Genomic DNA, 24003 nt, shown 5'->3' on the forward strand with positions numbered 1-24003 from the left:
TGTGTCTGCACACATCCCATCACCCTCATACATGTTTCCTCATACATGCCCTCATTCCCCCTGTACTGTTTCCTCATGTATGCCCCCCATTCCCCCCTTTACTCTTCATTTTGTGTCCTCAAATCTCCCACACATTAAATCCCCCATCTCCTCTCCAAATCTCCCCACACAATAAATCCCCCCATTCCCCACACCGCTCCTCATCATCCCCCTATTCCCCACACAGCGTCTCATCATCCCCCTATTTCCCACACAGCGTCTCATCATCCCACCATTCCCCAGACAGCGTTTCATCATCCCCCATTCCCCACACAGCATCTCATCATCCCCCCATTCACCACACAGCGTCTCATCATCTCCCTATTCTCCACACAGCGTTTCATCATCCCCCTATTCCCCACACAGCTCCTCATCATCCCCTCATTCCCCATACAGCGTCTCATCATCCCCTATTCCCCACACAGCGTCTCATCATCCCCCTATTCCCCACACAGCATCTCATTCCCCTAATTCCCCACACAGCGTCTCATCATCCCACCATTCCCCACACAGCGTCTCATCATCCCCCCATTCTCCACACAGCGTCTCATCATCCCCCATTCCCCACACAGCGTCTCATCATCCCCCCATTCTCCACACAGCGTCTCATCATCCCTCTATTCCCCACACAGCGTCTCATCATTCCCCCATTCCCCACACAGCTCCTCATCATCCCCCTATTCCCCACACAGCGTCTCATCATTCCCCTATTCCCCACACAGCGTCTCATTCCCCTAATTCCCCACACAGCGTCTCATCATCCCACCATTCCCCACAGCGTCTCATCATCCCCCCATTCCCCACACAGCGTCTCATCATCCCCCTATTCCCCACACAGCTCCTCATCATCCGCCCATTCCCCACACAGCTCCTCATCATCCCCCTATTCCCCACACAGCTCCTCATCATCCCCCTATTCCCCACACAGCTCCTCATCATCCCCTCATTCCCCATACAGCGTCTCATCATCCCCTATTCCCCACACAGCGTCTCATCATCCCCCTATTCCCCACACAGCATCTCATTCCCCTAATTCCCCACACAGCGTCTCATCATCCCACCATTCCCCACACAGCGTCTCATCATCCCCCCATTCTCCACACAGCGTCTCATCATCCCCCATTCCCCACACAGCGTCTCATCATCCCCCCATTCTCCACACAGCGTCTCATCATCCCTCTATTCCCCACACAGCGTCTCATCATTCCCCCATTCCCCACACAGCTCCTCATCATCCCCCTATTCCCCACACAGCGTCTCATCATTCCCCTATTCCCCACACAGCGTCTCATTCCCCTAATTCCCCACACAGCGTCTCATCATCCCACCATTCCCCACAGCGTCTCATCATCCCCCATTCCCCACACAGCGTCTCATCATCCCCCTATTCCCCACACAGCTCCTCATCATCCGCCCATTCCCCACACAGCTCCTCATCATTCCCCTATTCCCCACACAGCGTCTCATCATCCCCCTATTCCCCACACAGCGTCTCATCCCCCTATTCCCCACACAGCTCATCATCCCCCCCATTCCCCACACCGCGTCTAATCATCCCCCTATTCCCCACACAGCTCCTCATCATCCCCCTATTCCCCACACAGCGTCTCATCATCCCCCTATTCCCCACACAGCGTCTCATTCCCCTAATTCCCCACACAGCGTCTCATCATCCCACCATTCCCCACAGCGTCTCATCATCCCACCATTCCCCACAGCGTCTCATCATCCCCCATTCCCCACACAGCGTCTCATCATCCCCCCATTCTCCACACAGCGTCTCATCATCCCCCTATTCCCCACACAGCTCCTCATCATTCCCCTAATCCCCACACCGCGTCTAATCATCCCCCTATTCCCCACACAGCGTCTCATCATCATCTTCACTATGCAGCCCCACTCAAGTAACATCACTCCCTTTCCAAATTACATCCTGAGATCCTTACACCGAGTCCTGCATCCTCATTCCCTTGTACAAGGGTCCATGGTGCAGCTCCTCTCCTCACACGGCCCCATGCTGCAGCCCCTCGGTCTTCTCCTCGCACAGCTTCTTATTTCCCGCTTCTCTTCTCCACCAGCAGCCTCAAAAACGCAACTTCCTGCTATTGGCTCTCCATTGCCATGAAGTAGGCCCCGCCCCTTCTGGTGACATCATGATTCCAAGGAATCACTCCTCCCCCTCAAGAAGTCAACTCCAATCTAGACGCTGCCCTGCAGTCAGATCTTCAATTGTACTCGTGTCTGTAAGATACCAGTACAATTGAATACTGGGAGCCGGCGCGCTGCAGCTTCTCTGTGCCGCCTGTCAGCTTGACAGTCGGCACAGAGAACAGCTGACTCCCAGTCCGGGGGGCGGCAGAATGCAGCTGCCAGGGGGACACTGCGGACCGCAGCATTAGGCGGCCTGACTGTGCCCCCCTGCCAGCTACGCCCAGGGCACATGCCCCGCCTGCCCCCCCCCCCATAGATGCGCCACTGTAGCCAACAACAGGCAGCGCAGGATCCGTCGCTGGGCGATTTTCCGACGTACAGAAAAAAACGTTCCTCTGTGCGTTGTCTCCACCCGACGGACAGCGATTTTACGACGGATCCAGTGCACGACGGATGAAACGTGTGGCCATCCACCACAATCCGTCACTAATACAAGTCTATGGGGAAAAAACGGATCCAGCAGAAACATTTGCTGGATCCGTTTTTTTTTCACAAAACAGCGGATTGTGACAGAAACAGAAAGACGGAAGTGTGAAAGAGGCGTTAGTGCTGAGGACGCTGTGTGCGTTACCTGCAACAAAAGCTTCCAGGTGTCCGCCGAGAGGAAAAGAGGAAGTTCCCGGCCGGACACCTGGATTTAACCCCTGTAGGAGTGGCCGTAGGACCCCTCCCCTCTAGTGCCCACTGGCCGGCTGGGGGTCTCCTAATTAGTGCATCACTAAGGGAGGAGTGATGCTAGGGGGGAACTGGCACAGAATCCCTTTCGTGCAGCTCTCTGTGTGTGCTCCCCAGTCAGAGACGCGCTCCTTATACAGTACCGCGTCTGCCAGGACTCTGATGGACTTTATCGTTGTTTTGTTTTACCTTTATGCCACAAAGCCTCAGTTTACTTTGCTGAACCCTGGTAAGGTTTGTGCTTTCTGTAATAAACCAGCAGGTGATTCTCTACCAGAACGGTTCCTGTGTCTACATATAGTAAAAAGATAGCCAGCTCACCCAGTACTTTAGGTCCAGTTTGCACGGAACCAGGTGGATCCACACCGGATAATGTACTCAAGGAAAAAAATGGTTGTTGTTCCAGCATCTGGTAAAATTGGTTCATTCTTTATTTTAAATCCATTAAAACTTGTAAAAATTACAATGGTGGCATAGACGAGGCGGGGGAGCACGATGTGTTTCGAACGCTCACTTGTGTTCTTTATCACAGCTTAGGCTACTTTCACACTGGCGTTTTTTGCCAGACGTCGCAATGCGTCGTTTATGGCAAAAAAACGCATCCTGCAAAGTTTAACATAGATTAACATTAGCGACGCATTGCGACGCTTTGCCACACGTCGCAACCATCGTGCGACGGTTGCGCCGTGTTGTGGCGGACCGCCGGGAGCAAAAAACGTTACATGTAACGTTTTTTGCTCCTGACGGACCGCTTTTTCCGACCGCCCATGCGCGGCCGGAACTCCGCCCCCACCTCCCCGCACCTCACAATGGGGCAGCGGATGCGCCGGAGAAATGCATCCGCTGCACCCGTTGTGCAGTGCATCAAACGCTAGCGTTGGAATCTCTGCCTGACGCATTGCGACGGGGAGATTCCGACGCTACTGTGAAAGTAGCCTTAGCTACATCATCAAAAAAATATACTAAAATACTATAGATGTGCCAAGGAAAACAGTTGGAACAAGTCACATGACACAATTATATCATTGAATACATTCATTAAGCAACACGAATAATAAAAGCGCTTGGTGGCAGCGAAATTGACATTTTCAATGTGGTCACTGAGATGTCGCATGGGCCCATTCACATTATGCAGTTCTGTTTTCTATGATTCTGACCATTCAAATGAGCATAAAATTAAGCAGTATATTAATTGTGACTCGGAGAATGTGGTGTATAAAATAAATTGCACCATATGTCATAAATGTTATATAGGCTGTACTACACGTAAATTAAAAGCCAGGTTCAATGAACGTTACAATGATATAATTAATGCGAATCACATTAGTAGAAACGTCTTTGTGCTATTGCCAAACATTTTATCATTGAACACAATCGGGACTTGTCTTCCTTGCAAGTTTTTAGGTATTGAAAAACCATTTCCACATGCAAGAGGCGGAGATACTAAATGCAAATTATTGACAAAAGAAGCGTATTGGATATTTAATCTTGATTCTAGAAGTCCTAAACCATGTATCAGTATTGACTGTTTTCATACACCCTTTTTTTTCTTGTTCCCGGGTCTACCTTGTGAGTGAGATAACCCCTCACAGTATTTATAAGCTACGTTTTTCTTACGCTATTTAGGCCTGTGACTCCTCGATGGGGCGTTAGTTTCCCCAGGCTGGTCGACCCTCTTTGCATGTTATTACGCCCCCACGTTCTGAGGAGCACTGCGCGTGACCGAAAGTGTAGAAGATGACTGCCGTACACGGAGGAGCCGAAGATCAGCAGGAAGAAGAGGAGCCGCCATCTATAAGGATGTGCGAGATTTGCAGGGAGTTGGCGATGACGCCGCTCTTACAAATCATGTTATCACAGGAGCGTAAAAAGGTGCAAAGAGGCCGACCAGTCTGGGGAAACAAACGCCCATCGGCAAGTCAAAGGACTAATTAGCATACCAAAAAGGGGTTATAAATACTTTTAAGTGAATAACATTATAAAGGGCTGGTTAGGCTGGGAATTTAGTAATTTTGCTGGGTTGGAAGGCATGGGGGACCTGACAGGTTGCATTTACATAGTAACATATAGTAACATAGTTAGTAAGGCCGAAAAAAGACATTTGTCCATCCAGTTCAGCCTATATTCCATCATAATAAATCCCCAGATCTACGTCCTTCTACAGAACCTAATAATTGTATGATACAATATTGTTCTGCTCCAGGAAGACATCCAGGCCTCTCTTGAACCCCTCGACTGAGTTCGCCATCACCACCTCCTCAGGCAAGCAATTCCAGATTCTCACTGCCCTAACAGTAAAGAATCCTCTTCTATGTTGGTGGAAAAACCTTCTCTCCTCCAGACGCAAAGAATGCCCCCTTGTGCCCGTCACCTTCCTTGGTATAAACAGATCCTCAGCGAGATATTTGTATTGTCCCCTTATATACTTATACATGGTTATTAGATCGCCCCTCAGTCGTCTTTTTTCTAGACTAAATAATCCTAATTTCGCTAATCTATCTGGGTATTGTAGTTCTCCCATCCCCTTTATTAATTTTGTTGCCCTCCTTTGTACTCTCTCTAGTTCCATTATATCCTTCCTGAGCACCGGTGCCCAAAACTGGACACAGTACTCCATGTGCGGTCTAACTAGGGATTTGTACAGAGGCAGTATAATGCTCTCATCATGTGTATCCAGACCTCTTTTAATGCACCCCATGATCCTGTTTGCCTTGGCAGCTGCTGCCTGGCACTGGCTGCTCCAGGTAAGTTTATCATTAACTAGGATCCCCAAGTCCTTCTCCCTGTCAGATTTACCCAGTGGTTTCCCGTTCAGTGTGTAATGGTGATATTGATTCCCTCTTCCCATGTGTATAACCTTACATTTATCATTGTTAAACCTCATCTGCCACCTTTCAGCCCAAGTTTCCAACTTATCCAGATCCATCTGTAGCAGAATACTATCTTCTCTTGTATTAACTGCTTTACATAGTTTTGTATCATCTGCAAATATCGATATTTTACTGTGTAAACCTTCTACCAGATCATTAATGAATATGTTGAAGAGAACAGGTCCCAATACTGACCCCTGCGGTACCCCACTGGTCACAGCGACCCAGTTAGAGACTATACCATTTATAACCACCCTCTGCTTTCTATCACTAAGCCAGTTACTAACCCATTTACACACATTTTCCCCCAGACCAAGCATTCTCATTTTGTGTACCAACCTCTTGTGCGGCACGGTATCAAACGCTTTGGAAAAATCGAGATATACCACGTCCAATGACTCACCGTGGTCCAGTCTATAGCTTACCTCTTCATAAAAACTGATTAGATTGGTTTGACAGGAGCGATTTCTCATAAACCCATGCTGATATGGAGTTAAACAGTTATTCTCATTGAGATAATCCAGAATAACATCCCTCAGAAACCCTTCAAATATTTTACCAACAATAGAGGTTAGACTTACTGGCCTATAATTTCCATGTTCACTTTTAGAGCCCTTTTTGAATATTGGCACCACATTTGCTATGCGCCAGTCCTGCGGAACAGACCCTGTAGCTATAGAGTCACTAAAAATAAGAAATAATGGTTTATCTATTACATTACTTAGTTCTCTTAGTACTCGTGGGTGTATGCCATCCGGACCCGGAGATTTATCTATTTTAATCTTATTTAGCCGGTTTCGCACCTCTTCTTGGGTTAGATTGGTGACCCTTAATATAGGGTTTTCATTGTTTCTTGGGATTTGATTTCCTCTGCAAGTGCCCTAGGAAACAGTACCCACATTTTGACCCTAGAAAGTAATAATGTCCCCTATGAGCCCCTTTGACAGTCACAGTACCCTAAGTGCCCCTATAACAGTAAGTGTCTACTTAACATTAATAATGTCCCCTTAGTTTTCCCCTGTACAGCTCCCCTCTACACAATGTCACCACAACTCCATTGTACACAGTATGATGTTCCCACAGCTCCCCTCTATACAGTATGAAGTCCCCACAGCTCCACTATAAGCAGTATAATGCCCCCAAATATATGATGTTATCACAGTACTACCCGCACTGTATGATGACACGACAGCAGCCTCCACACTGTGTAACGGCCCGTTAGTACTGCCCACACGGTATAATAGCCCCTTAGTGGCCCCTACACTGTTTTATGGTCCCCACACTGTACAATGTCCCCATTGTAGCCCCCAAGCTGTATGTTGGCTATCTCGCGGTTTGATGGCTCCCATAGTAGTTCCCAAACTGTATGATGGCCTCCACTGTAGTCCACACAGTATCTTGGCCCCTTAGAAGCCACCAGTCTGTAGGTGGACCCCCTAAGTAGCTGACACTCTGTAGGAAGGTCCCCTTAGTACCCCCCACTCTTTAGGAGAGCTCCGTAGAAGCTCCAACACTATATGATTGCTCCTTTTGTAGCCTTTTTATGATGTATGATGGTCTCCCATAGTAGGCTTCAAGCTGCATGATGGTCCCACTTAGTAGCCGCCACATGTATCATAGAACCCTTAGGGCTCATTTAGTAGCCCCAACATTGTGTCATGGCTCCTTTAGTAGCCCCCACACTGTATGATGGTCCCACTTGGTAGCCCACACACTGTATCATCCCCCCTTAGTTGTTCCTATGCTGTATTATCACCCCTTTAGTAACCCTCGCTATGTGTGAGGGCCTCTTTAGTAGCTCCCATGCTATACAATGGCTCACTTAGAAGCCCCCACATTGTTATTATGGCCTTCTTAGTAGTCCCGCACTGTTTTTATGACCCTTTTAGTAGTCCCCATACTGATATTATGGCCCCCTTAGCTGCCCCCACACTATTATGGCCCCCTTAGCTGCCTCCACACTATTATTGTCCCCTTAGTAGCCCCATACATAATGACACAATCTTAAAAAATATATATATGTATGATATACTCACCTAAACCTGGCAAGTCCAGTAGACCGCTGCAGGTCCTGGGAAGTCTGATGCGATGACATCATCGCGTAGCTCCACCCTGAACCTACGTTCTGTAGGCTGCAGTCCCAATGATACTTACGGTCTACAGAATGGAAAGCGGCAGTGCAGGAGACCATGTCTGCGGCATAGAGAGGTCAGTGACTGCTCCTGCCAGCGATTTGTTGGCTCCTGCTGATGTCATATAGGCAGAGCAGCTGCTTCTCTTCTGTTCTGCTTTGTTAAAGAGGTGTGATTGCCAACTCCATGCAGATTGACAACCGGCTCCCAGAAGTTAGCATGACTTTCGCCCCATCGACAGGACAGCCCGGCAGAGGAAGAGCTGCTCTGCTGACACGAAGCAGCAGAATCGCCTGCAAAGGATAGCACAGGCTGGTAGTTAGCAACTACTTGCCTGTTAGTTCTTAAGCACATGGTTAGAAAATAAAAATTCTCCTGGATAACCCCTTTAATTTTTGTTACCTTTACAAGGAAAGCCCCATAATATCTGATGTATACAAATGTTCAAAGAAAGCAACAAAAACTAAGATTGTCATCTAGAGAGGCGAATGGACTTCATCCTACAGATCCTCTGACTTTCTCCGCATGGCCTCGTCTTCTTTCCTTTGTAATTAGACATCCGGCTCATCCCCTCAGATCTTTCTAGTCAGGCTTCATGTCACAACATTGCAATCTGAGGTGGAGTGAAGATGAAAAATCTCTTCTTCCTCCTCTTCTTCTTCCTCCCCTTTTTCATCCTCCTTCTTCATCCTCCTCTTCTTCTGTTCTCCTCACGTACGTTCATTCTTGTCATAATTGACTCTTGTTCCCTTACTCCAGTTCTCATATGTCTTGTAGTTTTCCCTACACATCTTCAGACACCGGGGCGGCACAATCAGTATATGACCCCCAGGGATGAGCGTCTTAGGCTGACCAGCGCTCAGCAGCCTCGTGGGGAGTGAGAGGGGCGACGTTCCAGGACGCGCACTGTGGGTCCATTCTAACAGAAGTAAAAGTTCCCCATTCTGACAATCGGTGCAGGTCTCGGCAGTCAGACCCCCGCGATCAATAAGTTACCAGCTTATTGTTCAGAGTCCATCCGGCTCTGTTCCACAACGATGTGCAGGAACAGACAGAGTGCGGCGTCCATCGTGGTAAGGTGTCTTACACAGGTGTTTCTCACAAAATTAGAATATCATCAAAAAGTTAATTTAATTCAGTTCCTCTATACAAAAAGTGAATCTCATATATTATATAGAGTCTTTACAAACAGAGTGATCTATTTCACATGTTTATTTCTATTAATGTTGATGATTATGACTTACAGCCAATGAAAACCCAAAAGTTATTATCTCAGTAAATTAGAAAACTTTATAACACCAGCTTGAAAAATGATTTTAGAATCCGAAATGTTGGCCTACTGAAATGTATGTTCAGTAAATGCACTCAGTACTTGGTCGGGGCTCCTCTTTCATCAATGACTGCATCAATGTGGCGTGGCATGGAGGCGATCAGCCTATGGCACTGCTGAGGGGTTATGGAAGCCCAGGTTGCTTTCATGAGTTGCAGGATACTCCGGTCACATGGGAGCACACAGGACACAGATGAAAGGATTAAAAGTTTCTTTGTTTATTGAAATTCTCAACGCTTTTCGACAGAACAGCTCCGTCTTCATCAGGTGGCAGTATATCGTGTGGATGACTATGGGGAGTGCAGAATACTATATGGAGGACTATGTGGGGCCCAATATATTATATGGAAGGCTATGTGGGGTAATTATACGATATGCAAGCAATTATTCAGTGTATACGTTTGTGTGGTGTCCATCATACTCTGTGGAGAGCTGTGTGGGGGCCATTATATTGTATGGAGGGCTAGTGTGCACCATTATACAGTGTGGAGAGGTGTGGGGCCATTATTTGGTATGCAGGCCCATGGTACTGCATGGAGAGCTGTGTCGGGGGTCACAGTTGGGGACAGGGTGGATTTGATTTAAATCTAACTGATTTAAATCACGATTTAAATCACGATTTAAATCACTAGTCAGTAAGGCTTGATTTAAATCAGTGATTTAAATCAAAGTTTCTACCTAAACTAGTTCTTGCTACTTTAACATGCAAGTAGATGAAGATTTTTAGAATCACTTTTTATATTACTTTTTTCTCCCCAGTTTAATGGGTTATTCATTCATATTTGGACACCACTGTTCTGTTGTACTTAGGAAGGAGAAAAATAATCCTGACCTTAATAACAATTTAAATAGATTTATTCAACTGAAACAATAACAACATTACAGCATAAGTTATTTGCTTAAACAAACATCCATGTTTGTTAACTAATTTGGCTAAACAAAATATATATATATATATATATATATATATATATATATATATATATATATATATATATATATATATATATATATATATTATAAGAAACTTAGACGGTCAGCCCAGCCGTCACATGAAAAACTTAAATACTACTGTCCCTGCTGTCTTCTGTAGCTCACTTGTCGTCATCTTCATCATCATCTTCTTCTTTGTTCCTATTCATAATCTGGAAAAGAAAAACAAGCTTTCCTGCTTTATTGGGTCCCAACCGATTTCTCAATTTAGAATGAATGAGTCCAAAGGAAGAGAATATTCTTTCAACGCCTGCAGAAGAAGCTACTGCTGTTAAAAGTGAAATCATTACTTGAACAGTCTCTAAATCCAAGCACTTAAGTGACTTCCACCAGTTTACTGGTGTGACCTTCCTTAAAATATCTTCAGCAAACATATATTTCTTGAATGGTTCCCCCTTAGCTCTGAAGTTTATTATAGTTGGCATTAAAGATGGATGATTGCTGGATACCCATGTCATAGCTAACTCCTCTTCCTCAGCACTTAGGTTTTGACCCTGATATTGGATATTGACAATATTTGCCAAAAAATGAGCTGGAGTCAGTGCTTGTCCCATTCGTTTGTTTACTGCTTGTAATTTAATTCTGTCCATGTGTAGTTCTGTTTTTAAGTGTTCACTCAGTTCCTTCCAAATTTCAACAGCATCCGCAATAAAACAGCTATTTTTCTGTATTTTGTTTAAAGCTTGAGAGATGGGTTTCAGGAAGCTCAGCATATGTTCAACATTTCTCTTAAGCCCAATGTTGATGATTTTGGCCGTGACAGTGCCATCTATTTTATCTCGATTTTCTACACAAAGTGTCATCAGAATAGGCCAGTTTTTGATATACTGCTCAAAACAGTCCACCACAGAGTTCCATCTAACATCTTGTGGGAGCGTTGGCTTGGTTCCACCAATCCTTTTCAGAGCTGCTGCAGCAAAATGATTATTACGGAAGTATTTAACAATTTCAACAACATTAGCCTTTTATTTCTGGAACACTTAAGTCTTTGGCTAAGAGGTGCAGCAAATGAGCACTGCAACCATATGTTATTAGCAGCTTTGTATTCCCTCCCTGCTCTTCTAAATCTCTTCTCATCTTGGATACGTTTGCAGCATTGTCAGTGACCAAACTGCGTACTAGACATTTGAATTTTTGTTCACATGTCGTTATAGCTTTTACTGCCACTTCTTGTAAGTATTCTGCTGTGTGTGCATTTCCTGATGTATCAGTTGTTTGTGCAAGGAAGACTTTACCTTCTTCTGTTGTTATACAAGCACATACAATAGGATCATTGTGGACATTACTCCACCCATCAATACTTAGGTTAACAATTTTACCCTCCAGAGCTGTTGCACATTGCTCCATTTCTCTGTCATACACTTGATCCAGCAGTTTCCCTGCAACATCAGCTCTGCTGTGTGGACTGTATCCTGGTCTCAGTGACTGAACCATATTAATGAAATGTGGGTTCTCAGTCAGACGGAAAGAAGAGTTCGTTGCATAAATAAACTGGGCAATTTTTTCATCAATCAACTCTTTTTCTAATCTGCTAGTTCTTATCACAAACCTATCTATGGTGTTTCCAGGAGGTAAAGGTTTTTTCTTCCTTTTGGGTGATGGTGATATGTGACTGTGGGTGTCTGATGATGATGCTGCTGCTAATGAAGCACTATCCTGGATGGATAACTCTGAAACTGTAGAGCAGGATGATGGTGATCTTGGAGGTGGATAGTTTCCAGAATCCATGAATTCCCCTAAACAAAAAAAGTCAATGCTGTTATTTTATTGTTTATACAATTTCTGCTTATTGTACACAACACATCACTGCCCCTGCCCCAAAAGGAATATTTGTTTTTCTTCATAACTGTACCAAATGACAGTAACATGCAGTAATAATAAGAAATATAATTTTTCTCACACATGACAGTTCAGTCTTTAGAAATAGGATTCAATAAAAATGTTTACCAACCTGAAGATCCTGCCTGTTCAGAAGTGTTTCTTTGGTCATCTTCATCACCGCACTTCTCATGATGTTGCCTCATTCGCGCCACCAGGCCTTGCATCTCTTTGTTGCATCGTTTGCATGCCTGCCTTACCGATAGGCGAAGGAGCGTCATTAAAATATTCCCAAACTGGGTCTCTTTTACGGCCTGCTGCCATTATAAGGAAAGAATGTAATAAACCTCAGATCGTACACACAAACAGATCCAGACTTGTCTGTCTGTGGCTATGCTGCAGTATTGTGCTCAAAGTTTCACTTTCATTTTCTTGTCTGCTTGCCCTTCCTCCTCCTCACACTTAGATTCACATTCTTCTTGTGTTGTGCAGATCTATTCCACTCCAAACAATCAGAAACATATTTTCTAACTTCTTGGACTTGGCACTGAAGGGGTTGATTCTGTATTCATAGGTTTGTAGAACAATAGGATTAAGGTCTTTTTCTCAACTCTGTTCATGTTGTAACATTTTTGCCGTGAAGAAGAGGCTGGGACCTCTGCGGAGTCAAATTCAGTTTTGAGGACTGCGTAAGTAAAGCGAGCGTCTGTGATAATATAGGAGAGAAACTGCCCACAAATCCTACAGAAACCTCTGGAAGAGCATGGCATTGTGAATGTTACACATATACAGCCTTTATTCTACTGAGTTAAACAACTCAGCTTTATCTCATGATGGAAGAACCTTTGGATGGTAAAATATTTTCCTCAAAAAGCAGTTTATTGAAAAAAATCCGATTTAAATAAAAAAAATCCGATTTAAAATAAAAAAAATCCGATTTTTTTGATTTTTAAAAAAAAAAACATTGATTTTTATCCACCCTGGTTGGGGATCATATTGTGGTGAGGTCACCATACTTTGCCTTAGGAGTTGAGGTGGGGTACAGTAGGGACATTATACTATGCATGTGGAGGCAAATGTGGAGACATTCACCAAGAGGGTATCATACTGTGTTTGGGGGGGCACTTTTGCTGTCATCATACTTTATGGGTGGAATGAAAGTGGAATCTAGGACTTCAGCAGGGGCAAATTACTTTGTAAAGGATGCAATGTTGTGAGATGTTCGCTTCAGTGACACTGACTGACTGATTGTGGAGACTTCACACTAGACCTTGGAAATCAAGGTCCCAGAGTCTGGAGGAAGAGTGGAGAGGCCAAAATCCAACCTGCTGGAGGTCTAGTGGGAAGTCTCCTCAATCAGTGATGGTTTGGGGAGCCATGTCATCAGCTGGTCCACTGTGTTTTATCAAGACCAAAGTCAGCGCAGCCGTCTACCAGGACATTTTAGAGCACTTCATGCTTCCCTCTGCCGACAAGCTTTTTGGAGATGGAAATTTCATTCTCCAGCAGGACTTGTCGCCTGTCCACACTGCCAAAAGTACCAATACCTGGTTTACAAACAGCAATATCACTGTGCTTGATTGGCAGCAAACTGGCCTGACCTTAACCCCATAGAGAATCTATGGAGTATTGTCAAGAAGACGATGAGAGACACGAGACCCAACAATGCAGACGAGCTGAAGGCTGCTATCAAAGCAACCTGGGCTTCCATAACCCCTCAGCAGTGCCACAGGCTGATCGCCTCAATGCCACGCCACATTGATGCAGTAACTTGATGCAAAAGGAGCCCTGACCAAGTATTGAGTGCATTTACTGAACATACATTTCAGTAGGCCAACATTTCGGGTTTTTAAAATCATTTTTCAGGCTGAAATTATAAAATATTCTAATTTACAGAGATAAGAATATTTGGGTTTTCATTGGCTGTAAGCCATAATCATCAACATTAACAAAAATAAACACTTATCAACGAAAAATGACAGAAAAGACACCAAAAAAGGCTCTTCAGGAATAACCCGCCGGTCTCTTCCTCTGGCAAAATTCGGCGGGTCCACCGGCATATGGAAGACACTGTGTGCACATACACTGAGGGGAGATAGTGTTCAGATTATTGGGGTTCTCCACTACTGTACATCCCCAGATAAATCACTTCATGGCCATAAGTAAAGTAAAAACAGAGGCTTCTCCCCTGCCTCTGTGGCGCCATTCCCACAATGTCGGCACCGCTGATCCCTGAGAATGACGGCTGCACTTTGCTGCGGCTCCTCAGTATCCGTCAGCGCAGACGTCGCTCTTACGAAATAGTGAAGACTACAGCTGACGGGCGGCCGCTGATTGGCTGCAGCTGCCACATGACACAACAAGTCCCGTCATTCTCTGGGAGCCGCCGCTGTGGGAGGGGAGTACGCACTGGTCTTATTATAATGAGGGTCCTGAGGTGAGTACGCCGGCGATGGCCAGTAGTTGGAAAACTCTCTTTAAATATCCAGCACATCTCCCTTTTTTTTTGAGGCAGTCAAATCAATTGAGCAGGATCTCGGGATCTGCCGTAGTGGAGTGACGTCATAGTGTTAGCAATCCCCATTGTGACCTACAGCAGCGCGGCGAGAGACGCGGAGTCTGGTAAAACCAAATCTGGTGATTGACCTCTCTTTGCTGATGCGTTTATGGGAAGTTTGGCGAGTGCGGCCTCCGCTCCGAAGACGATCACTAGTTTATACTACAACTAAAAAAAATCAGCAGCCAAAGCAGAAAACAGCCAAAAACACAAAAATTGTTGGTGTTTTCTGTTTGAACAGCTTGGTGGGTTCTCGCACGTCTAATGCTGTGTGCACACGGCCAACATCGTTACGTGGTTATCGTTGTATTGCGGTTACAGCCGCCATTACCTCGTCCACCTCCGATGCTTTCCAGTCGGCAGCGCTCCCACCACAGTGAGATGTCTGCAGTCATGGAGGTCTCTTAGTATATGTGAGGAGCACAGGGGTCTCCTGAGTATTATACACAGTACCGGGGGCTCTGCTCATTGTACAGACCCCCAGACAGGAGGACGGGTCAGATCTGTGCTGCATGCACTTCATTTCTCTCTTCTTTCCTTTCAGTTCAGCCCCAGGTGAAGGTGTCCGGTCAAGAGAAAGGAGACGCCATGAAGCTTCACTGCCAGGTGTACGGATTTCACCCCCGAGCTGTGGATGTGAAGTGGATGAAGAACGGGGAGGACGAGGTTCACTCATTTGAGACCACAAACGTTCTCCCCAATCCTGATGGCACCTATCAGATCAGGGTCAGCGCGGAAGTGACCCCCAAAGAGGGCGACAGCTACTCCTGTTATGTGGATCACAGCAGCCTGGAGGAGCCGCTGAACATCGTGTGGGGTGAGTAGTGTCCGTACCGGGCGGATGATGGGAGTAAGACTGTGGAGTATGTCATGACCGGCGATCATTATTGTGACATGTCATTGTATAGTCACCGGACTTTGAAAGGCTCAAAATGGTTACGAGAAGTGACCGGTCTGTTCTTCTAGTGGCTTCCGCTTGGATAGTATTATATATATAAATGCAGCAAAAAAGGGCAACAGTATTTACCTGCCCAGATCTCAGCGCTAATGCAGCAAACTCATATAATAAAGATGTCGGCAAAAAAGGTGCAAAATACTGATAAAATAATGATCACCGGTCACGACATACTCCACAGTCTTACTCCCATCATCCGCCTGCACCCCATCTTGACTGAAAATAATTGAAAAGTAGAAATTTTTGAAAATTTATTAAAAAAGGAAAAACTGAAATCTCACATGGTCATAAGTATTCAGACCCTTTGCTCAGTATTGAGTAGAAGCACCTTTTCAGCTAGTACAGCCATGAGTCTTCTTGGGAATGATGCAACAGGTTTTTCACACCTGGATTTGGGGATCCTCGGCCATTCTTCCTTGCAGATCCTCTCCAGTTCCGTCAGGTTGGATGGTGAACGTTGGTGGACAGCCATTTTCAGGTCTCTCCAAAGATGCTCAGTTGGGTTTAGGTCAGGGCTCTGGCTGGGTCAGTCAAGAATGGTCACAAAGTTGATCTGAAGCCATCCTTTGTTAGCTGTGTGCTTAGGGTCATTGTCTTGTTTGAAGGTGAACTTCGGCCAAGTCTGAGGTCCAGAGCACTCTGGAAGAGGATTTCATCCAGGATATCACTGTACTTGGCCGCATTCAAGTTTCCTTCAATTGTAACCAGTCGTCCTGTTCCTGCAGCTGAAAAACACCCCCATAGCATGATGCTGCCACCACCATGTTTCACTGTTGGGATTGTATTGGGCAGGTGATGAGCAGTGCCTGGTTTTCTCCACACATACTGCTTAGAATTATCACCAAAAAGGTCTACCTTCATCTCATCAGACCAGAGAATCTTATTTCTCATAGTCTGGGAATCCTTTATGTGTTTTTTAGCAAACTCTATGCGGCTTTCATATGTCTTACACTGGGAAGAGGTTTCCGTCGGGCCACTCTGTCATAAAGGCCCGACTGGTGGAGGGCTGCAGTGATAGTTGACTTTGTGGAACTTTCTTCCTTCTCCCTACTACATTTGTAGAGCTCAGCCACAGTGATCTTGGTGTTCTTCTTTACTTCTGTCACCAAGGCTCTTCTCCCATGATTGCTCAGTTTGGCTGGCTGGCCAGGTCTAGGAAGACTTCTGGTGGTCCCAAACTTCTTCCATTTAAGGATTATAGAGGCCCCTGTGCTCTTAGGAACCTTGAGAGCTGCAGAAATTCTGCTGTAATATTGGCCAGATCTGTGCCTTGCCACAATTCTGTCTCTGAGCTCCTTGGACAGTTCCTTTGACCTCATGATTCTCATTTGGTCTGACATGCACTGTGAGCTGTGAGGTCTTATATAAACAGGTGTGCGCCTTTCCAAATCAAGTCCTATCAGTTTAATTACACACAGCTGGACTCCAATGAAGGAGTATAACCATCTCAAGGAGGATCACAAGGAAATGGACAGCATGTGACTTAAATATGAGTGTCTGAGCAAAGGGTCTGAATACTTATGACCATGTGATATTTCAGTTTTTTTAATAAATATGCACAAATGTCAACATTTCTGTTTTTTTCAGTCAAGATGGGGTGTAGAGTGCACATTAATGAGAAAAAATGAACTTTTTTGAATTTATCAAATAGCTGCAATGAAGCAAAGAGTGAGACATTTAAAGGGGTGTGAATACTTTCCATACCCACTGTATATACACATACACACAATAAAAAAGCAGTCAGCACTGCTACTGCAAAACACATCAAAGAAGATGCTTCGGATGACAATACCGCCAACATTTTCCAGAAGCATCATATCTATCACTAGCAAAAATTACGCAGATACGCCGGCGTCTAAAAGACCTAATGTGCAAATACCCTGAGAGGGAGATTTATAAAAATGTTTAAAAAAAATCTATATTCAACAACCAATCAAAGCACAGCTTCACCTCATATTCTGCTCTTGAAAAATGAAAGCTGCGCTGTGATTGGCTGCTGTAAGCTTCTGAAGATATTGTAAGGGGGAGTTGCATGAAGAGATGTAGATGTAGATGTACATGTATGTAATACTATACACTACACATACGTCATCACCGCAGAGGAGACTAATGTGAGTGATACGTGACGCTGTCAGTATAATCCGCAGATCATATTTACCTTTATATTTTCTAACCAGAACCAAAACGGTCGGTCACAGTTGTGGTCGTTGCTGTGGTCGTTGCTGTGTTGGTCGTCATTCTCCTTGCTGTTGTCATTGGAGTTTTGATATATAAAAGTAAGTATCAATAATTTACTGTTTCTTCTCTTTTTGCTTTTGTGTATTTTACAAAAGTCTTAGGCAGGTATATAGGACAATTGCTGCAGAGTAAGAAGCTTTCACTAATAGAAATGTTAATAGTTTATTTTTAGCAATTAGCAAAATACAAAGTGAGTGAACAAAAGAGAAGTAAATCCTATCAGTATTTGGTGTCCACTCTTTACCTTCATCACTTCTTATCGGTCACTTGCACACAATTTGGAACTCGGTAGGTTGTTCCAAACATCTTGGAGACCTGACCCCAGATCTTCTGTGTATGAGGCTTGTACAGATCCTTCTGTCTCTTCATGTGATCTCAGACAGACTGGTTGATGTGTGGCCAGGACTCCTCGTTCTTCCTTATGGTGTAGATAGTTCTTAATGACATTGGTTGGATGTTTGGGGTCGTTGTCCTTCTAAGAATAAATTTGTAGCCAGAAGCCTCTCTGATGGTATTACATGATGGGTAAGTATCTACCTGTATTTCTCAGCATTGAGGACACCATTAATTTAATTCTAATGAAATCCCCAAGTCCATTTTCTGAATTGCAGACGCTCCACTGTTCCTGCAGTCACTCATTATTGTGATGTTCTCTTGCCCATCTGTTACAGCCAAATATTTCAGATTTTGGCTCCTCACCCCAGAGACCTGCTGACTAGTGATGAGCGAGTGTACTCGTTGCTCGAGATTTCTTGAGCACGCTCGGGTGATCTCCGAGTATTTGTCAGTGTTTGTAGAGATTTAGTTTTCATCACCGCAGCTAAATGATTTACAGCTATGGATCCCTGGGGGCCTTGGGGAAATTGTATCCAACTATATTACTGATATGTAAGTTGTGGGGTAGACTGAAACATATACGTGGGATAATGGGTCTGACCAGGTTCTCCCCGTTATGGCATAATAATAATTTACCGGAGTTTGTGGCACTGGGGGTAGTACCAGAATGACAGGCCAAGGGAATTCACTATGTGTATCAGATAATTGAGCAGAGGGTGTTGAAATCCTTTCCCCAATTGCAGATAGAGTTCGGTCTCGGGCCTGCGGGGGATTATCAGTATTTGCGGATGAGACACACATTTGGAGTTCAGAATAGAGACGGGGACATCAGAATTCAAAGTGATATAGTGTTGGAGTATGTGTGTGGTGAAGGGACTACTAGGGGGTCATTTCTACTCTTTATAAAGATTTGCTGCATACTTACCTTCTGGGGTTTCCGATAACGGCGAGAGCTAGAAGGGAGAGGGATTTGGGCCCGATGGAGAATGAAACTTGGGTGTTGGAGTGGGTCCCACAGCTGTCACTGAGTGAACCGTATAGACTGTCACAGCTCTATGTGATACACAGTCTACAAATCTCCGGAGGTATTTGGTTTGCATAATGATTCTGAATGCCCGAGGTGTAAGTCTACAAATGCTGATATATTTCGTATGATGTGGACGTGTCCAAGACTGGCTGGTTTTTGGTTGGTGGTTTTGAGTCGGATGGAAGGAGTGTACAGATGCACGGTGCCAAGGGATCCGGTGGTGTGCTTGCTGGGATACGTAGATGAGATTGGAGTAGATAACAACCTGAAGATAGCTATTGCCAGACCGCTGTATATCGCCCGAAAGGTAATAGCACGAAATTGGATTAAGGATGAACCGCCTTCAAGAAGAGAATTCCTCCAATATGTGAAACAGGGCCTAATAATGGAAAGGGGATTTTATAGGAAAAGAGGGAAAATAGAAACCTTTGATAAATTGAGGTCTTCGTGGTTTTCTATGGGATAGATTCACTATAGAGGACGAGCGAGTCAGAGAACTGAATTGGTGAAAACACAATATGATACCTGCAGTCCTAAATGAGATAATAGTCATCCTATAGTTTTGATGGTCAAGCTATTAAAAGAAGTGGGCTGTCTTAATGGGAGGGGGCGGGTTAAGTTGGGAATGGGGGGGTTTGTTTTGGGGGAAAACTTTGTATTGAAAATAAGAATGTAACATGTAAATTGTAATGTGATTCTTAATAAAAATGTATTTGAGTTAAAAAAAAAAATGATTTACAGCTAATTGCCAGGCTGAGTACATGTGGGGACTCCCTAGCAACCAGGCAACCCCCACATGTACTCAGCCTGGCAATTAGCTGTAAATCATTTAGCTGCGTTGATGAAAACTAAATCTCCGAACACTAACAAATACTCGGAGATCACCCGAGCGTGCTCGGGAAATCTCGAGTAGCGAGTACACTCGCTCATCACTACTGCTGACCCTTTTCTACACCCTAATTCATGAGTTTGCATGCATAGTTGAGTTGCATGACGTGGTTTTTATGTAGAAGGTCTGATTTTGGGTCTCAAATCTTTAATGAAGGTCACTTATGGCCAGATTTCTCCAAACAGCACAAGGGTGTAGCTGGGTTCCACTGGTGGCTGCCAGTACTGAACTGATGGCACTGCTGGACATCTTCCGATTTTGAAGGGAAGTAAGCATGATGTGTCTTTCATCTGCTGCACTAAGTTTCCTTGTCCGACCAATGCATCTACAGTTCTCAATGTTTCCCATTTCTTGGTGCTTCTTCAAAAGAACTTGAACAGCACATATTGAAACTACTGTCTGCTTTGGAATAGTTCTCTAGGAGAGACCGTGCTGATGCAGTACAACTACCTTGTGTCTTTTTGTCTACACTGTGGATTGACAGAAGAACAAGGAGTCCTGGAAGTGATGGTACGGCCCTACAGAGCCCTGATCTCACATCATCAATTGTTTGTTGAATTATGTAGAGACAGAAGGATTTGCTCAGGCCGACATCCTGCTGACTTCCTTCAAAAACTGTGTGCAAGTGTCCAAGGAAAAATTGGTGCTGTTTTGAAGGGAAATGGTGGACACAGTAAATATTGATTTGGTTTACATTTTCTCTTTTGCTCATTCACTTTCCAATTTGTAAATTTATAAAAATAAATCATTAACACTTCTGTTTTTGAAATACTTTTCAGCTTTTTTTTTCACCTATCTAGAACTTTTGTACACTATAAATTAGTTACCGACTTTAATGAGTTGGCAGCAATGTAATGTTAGTCAGGAGCCCCCATTTCACATGTCTTGCCTCCACCATGCCCTCTGTGATCTCCTGCATGTTCTATCTCTCTGAATTCAGGACAATTTATGTTATTATGTTTTGCCGTACACAATTTGTTTTATTTTACCCTTCTTGCCATTTTTAGAAAGAGGTCAAGTTTGGCGCGGCTCCTTCCATCAGAAATTGGAGGAAATTATATAAATTATAGTGCAAAATGTAAAGCAGGAGTAGACTTCAACTTCTGGTGCATGGACAGCAAAAGATGCGCCATATTTATTATGGGGCTTGCACCCTTTATTTAGCGCGTCTTACTCCTGTAGTTTATGGTTGGTGTCAGACATTCCCCTCACTGTGTATAGAGCTCATTGTCCCACTGACAGCCGGGCTCGTGTCTGTGTCCTGTCCGCCCATCTGTCCCCCATTACACGTATGTTATGTATAAGGCTCCGGTGATGATGGATCCTCAGGTTCCGGCTACTAATTCCATCTTCTCTTACAGAAAAGAAAGGCGGCTACAAGACGACCAGCAGTGAGTATTGTGTGTATGTGTCTGTGCAGAGATGTCGCTGCTTGTGATGGCGACTAATAGAGACGACGGCGGTGACTGTATATAGAGGCGGCTGGGACCATGATGAAGATGGTGTAAAATGATATGATAATCCAATGTGTAGGAAGATTATTTGGGCCTCGGCATCGAGGACATACATAAGTGTCTTCTGTCCAGTAGAAGGACGGCTGCTCCTACACAGCAACGCTCTGTCCTGGCTCACAGGTGGGGTCCTTCACTGGAGGACCCCAATCTACAAATTAATTATATCCTAATTACACTGTCTTAAAGAAACATGGCAGCGCACATGTCCACAGGTTGTATGTGGTGGAGAACCTGCGGACCGTGTGATGCTGAGGTGGGAAATATGTGGAATTTTATTAGAATGTGAAATTTCACTTTCTATCTTTTCCTATTTTCGCAGCTTCAGACTCATCATCTGACGCATCCACTGCTCCAGCCAAAGCCTAATGGTGAGTGGTGACGTCTTGTGTAAATGTTCCGCCATCTATGTGATAGGAAACCTGGGGCAGGAATCGGGGGAAACTTACTGGGGTGAAAGAAAAAGTAAGAGGGAGTCGGAGGAGGTTTAGTAACAATGAGGAAAAGAAAAGGTAATTTATGTCATACAGGGGCTTCTCACAAAATTAGAATATCATCAAAAAGTGAGTTTTTCAGTTCTTCAATACAAAAAGTTAATCTCATATATTCTATTACAAACAGAGTGATCTATTTCACGTGATAATTTCTGTTAATGTTGAGATCTCCCCACGTGCGGTGTGGCCTCTGTTATTAATGATGGTTTATTAACCCCTTTACCCCCAAGGGTGGTTTGCATGTTAATGACCGGGCCAATTTTTACAATTCTGACCACTGTCCCTTTATGTGGTTACAACTCTGGAACGCTTCAACGGATCCTGATGATTCTGAGACTGTTTTTTCGTGATATTTTGCACTTCACATTAGTGGTAAAATTACTTTGATATAACTTGCATTTATTTGTATAAAAAATTAACATTTGTCAAAAATTTGGAAAATGTAGCAGTTTTCAAATTTTGCATTTTTATGCCCTTGAACCAGAGAGATATGTCACACAAAATAGTTCATAAATAACACTTCCCACATATCTACTTTACATCAGCACAATTTTTGAAAGTTTTTTTAGGGACCGCCAAAACATTTGAAATGACTTTGAGGGGTCTATATGGCAGAAAATACCCAAAAGTGATACCATTCTAAAAACTGCACCCCTTATGGTGCTCAAAACCACATTCAAGAAGTTTGCTAACCCTTCAGGTGTTTCACAGGAATTATTGGAATTTGAAAGGAAAACCCCCACAAGTGATGCTATTTTGGAAACTAGACCCACAAGGAACTTACCTAGATGTGTGGTGAGCACTTTGAACCCACAAGTGTTTTACTAAAGTTTATAACATAGAGCCGTGAAAATAAAAAATCATATTTTTTCCACAAAAATGATCTTTTAGCCTCCAATTTTTTTATTTTCATAAGGGTAACAGGAGAAATTGGACCCCAAAAGGTGTTGTGCAATTTGTCCTGAGTACGCTGATACCCCATATGTTGGAGAAAACTACTGATTGGGCGCATGGCAGAGCTCGGAAGGGAAGTAGTGACGTTTTGGAATGCAGACTTTGATAGAATGGTCTGAGTACGCCATGTCGCGTTTGCAGAGCCCCTGATTTGCCTAAACAGTGGAAATGCCCAACAGGTGCCCCCTTTTTGGAAATAATCTATTGTTTCCTGGTATGTGAATTTTATAATGTAGCGGCATACGTTAGTTGTGTAGTGTTTGTCATGTTGTCATACGTCAGTTGGGTAAGTCAGAAATGAATTTAGTAGTGCATGGAGGTGTGGTATAGTCTGAAGCATTCTCTCATACACAGGCCAGGTTTGTCAGGGTAGGTGTCACATTGATAAATGGTTTCCTTGCGTATTCCCCTTCTGTAACACACTTGGCACCTCTTTTGCGACCTTCCTTTTTTCTGCTTTGAGGGACCTCCCCCGGGAAATGTTGACCTCATACGATACAAGCACTTTCAGTTCCGGAAGTACTGGGCCAGCTCCTTCCTGATCTCCAAAGATTAAGGCCTTGATCACTACCTCCTGGAACTGAAGGTACGACGTATCGGTCTGGCCTGCACATTATGACAGTAGGAAAGCGTTGAGCATTGCCATTTGTACGATGTGCACGGACAGCTTCTTGTACCACACCTTGGCCTTTCTCAAAACACTGTACGGCTAGATGAGTTGATCAGAGATATCAGCGACCCCCATGTTTTTGTTGTACCCCAGTACACAGTCCGGTTTTGCTGACCTGTGACCTGCGCAGAGGTACCTCCTACAGTGCTGAGGGTGCTGCCATCAAATTTATGGTGGTCAAGCAACCAGCAGGTGGTCACTACATTGGGCTCTGCTGTCACCCCTTCTGAGCATCTGCCCAAGTAACGTTTCTGGGAGGCCTCTCTGATTTTTGTGGACAGTACCACAGGTTGAGGTACCTCAC

The 24003-nt window shown here is 44.4% G+C and overlaps 1 protein-coding gene across 2 annotated transcripts in view; it reads left to right on the top strand.

Annotated features, from left to right (window-relative positions):
• Window positions 1–24003, top strand: part of LOC138661540 (class I histocompatibility antigen, F10 alpha chain-like) — a 203616-nt gene that overhangs the window by 167151 nt on the left and 12462 nt on the right. For both annotated transcript variants that reach the window (XM_069746338.1, XM_069746339.1), the window contains exons 4-7: window positions 15170–15442; window positions 17758–17856; window positions 21432–21461; window positions 21904–21952. In XM_069746338.1, the coding sequence (XP_069602439.1) occupies window positions 15170–15442; window positions 17758–17856; window positions 21432–21461; window positions 21904–21950 (449 nt within the window). In that variant the 3' untranslated portion in view covers window positions 21951–21952. The remainder of the gene's footprint in view (window positions 1–15169; window positions 15443–17757; window positions 17857–21431; window positions 21462–21903; window positions 21953–24003) is intronic.

Source organism: Ranitomeya imitator, chromosome 2 (assembly GCF_032444005.1).
Source record: "Ranitomeya imitator isolate aRanImi1 chromosome 2, aRanImi1.pri, whole genome shotgun sequence".
Lineage (NCBI taxonomy): Eukaryota > Metazoa > Chordata > Amphibia > Anura > Dendrobatidae > Ranitomeya > Ranitomeya imitator.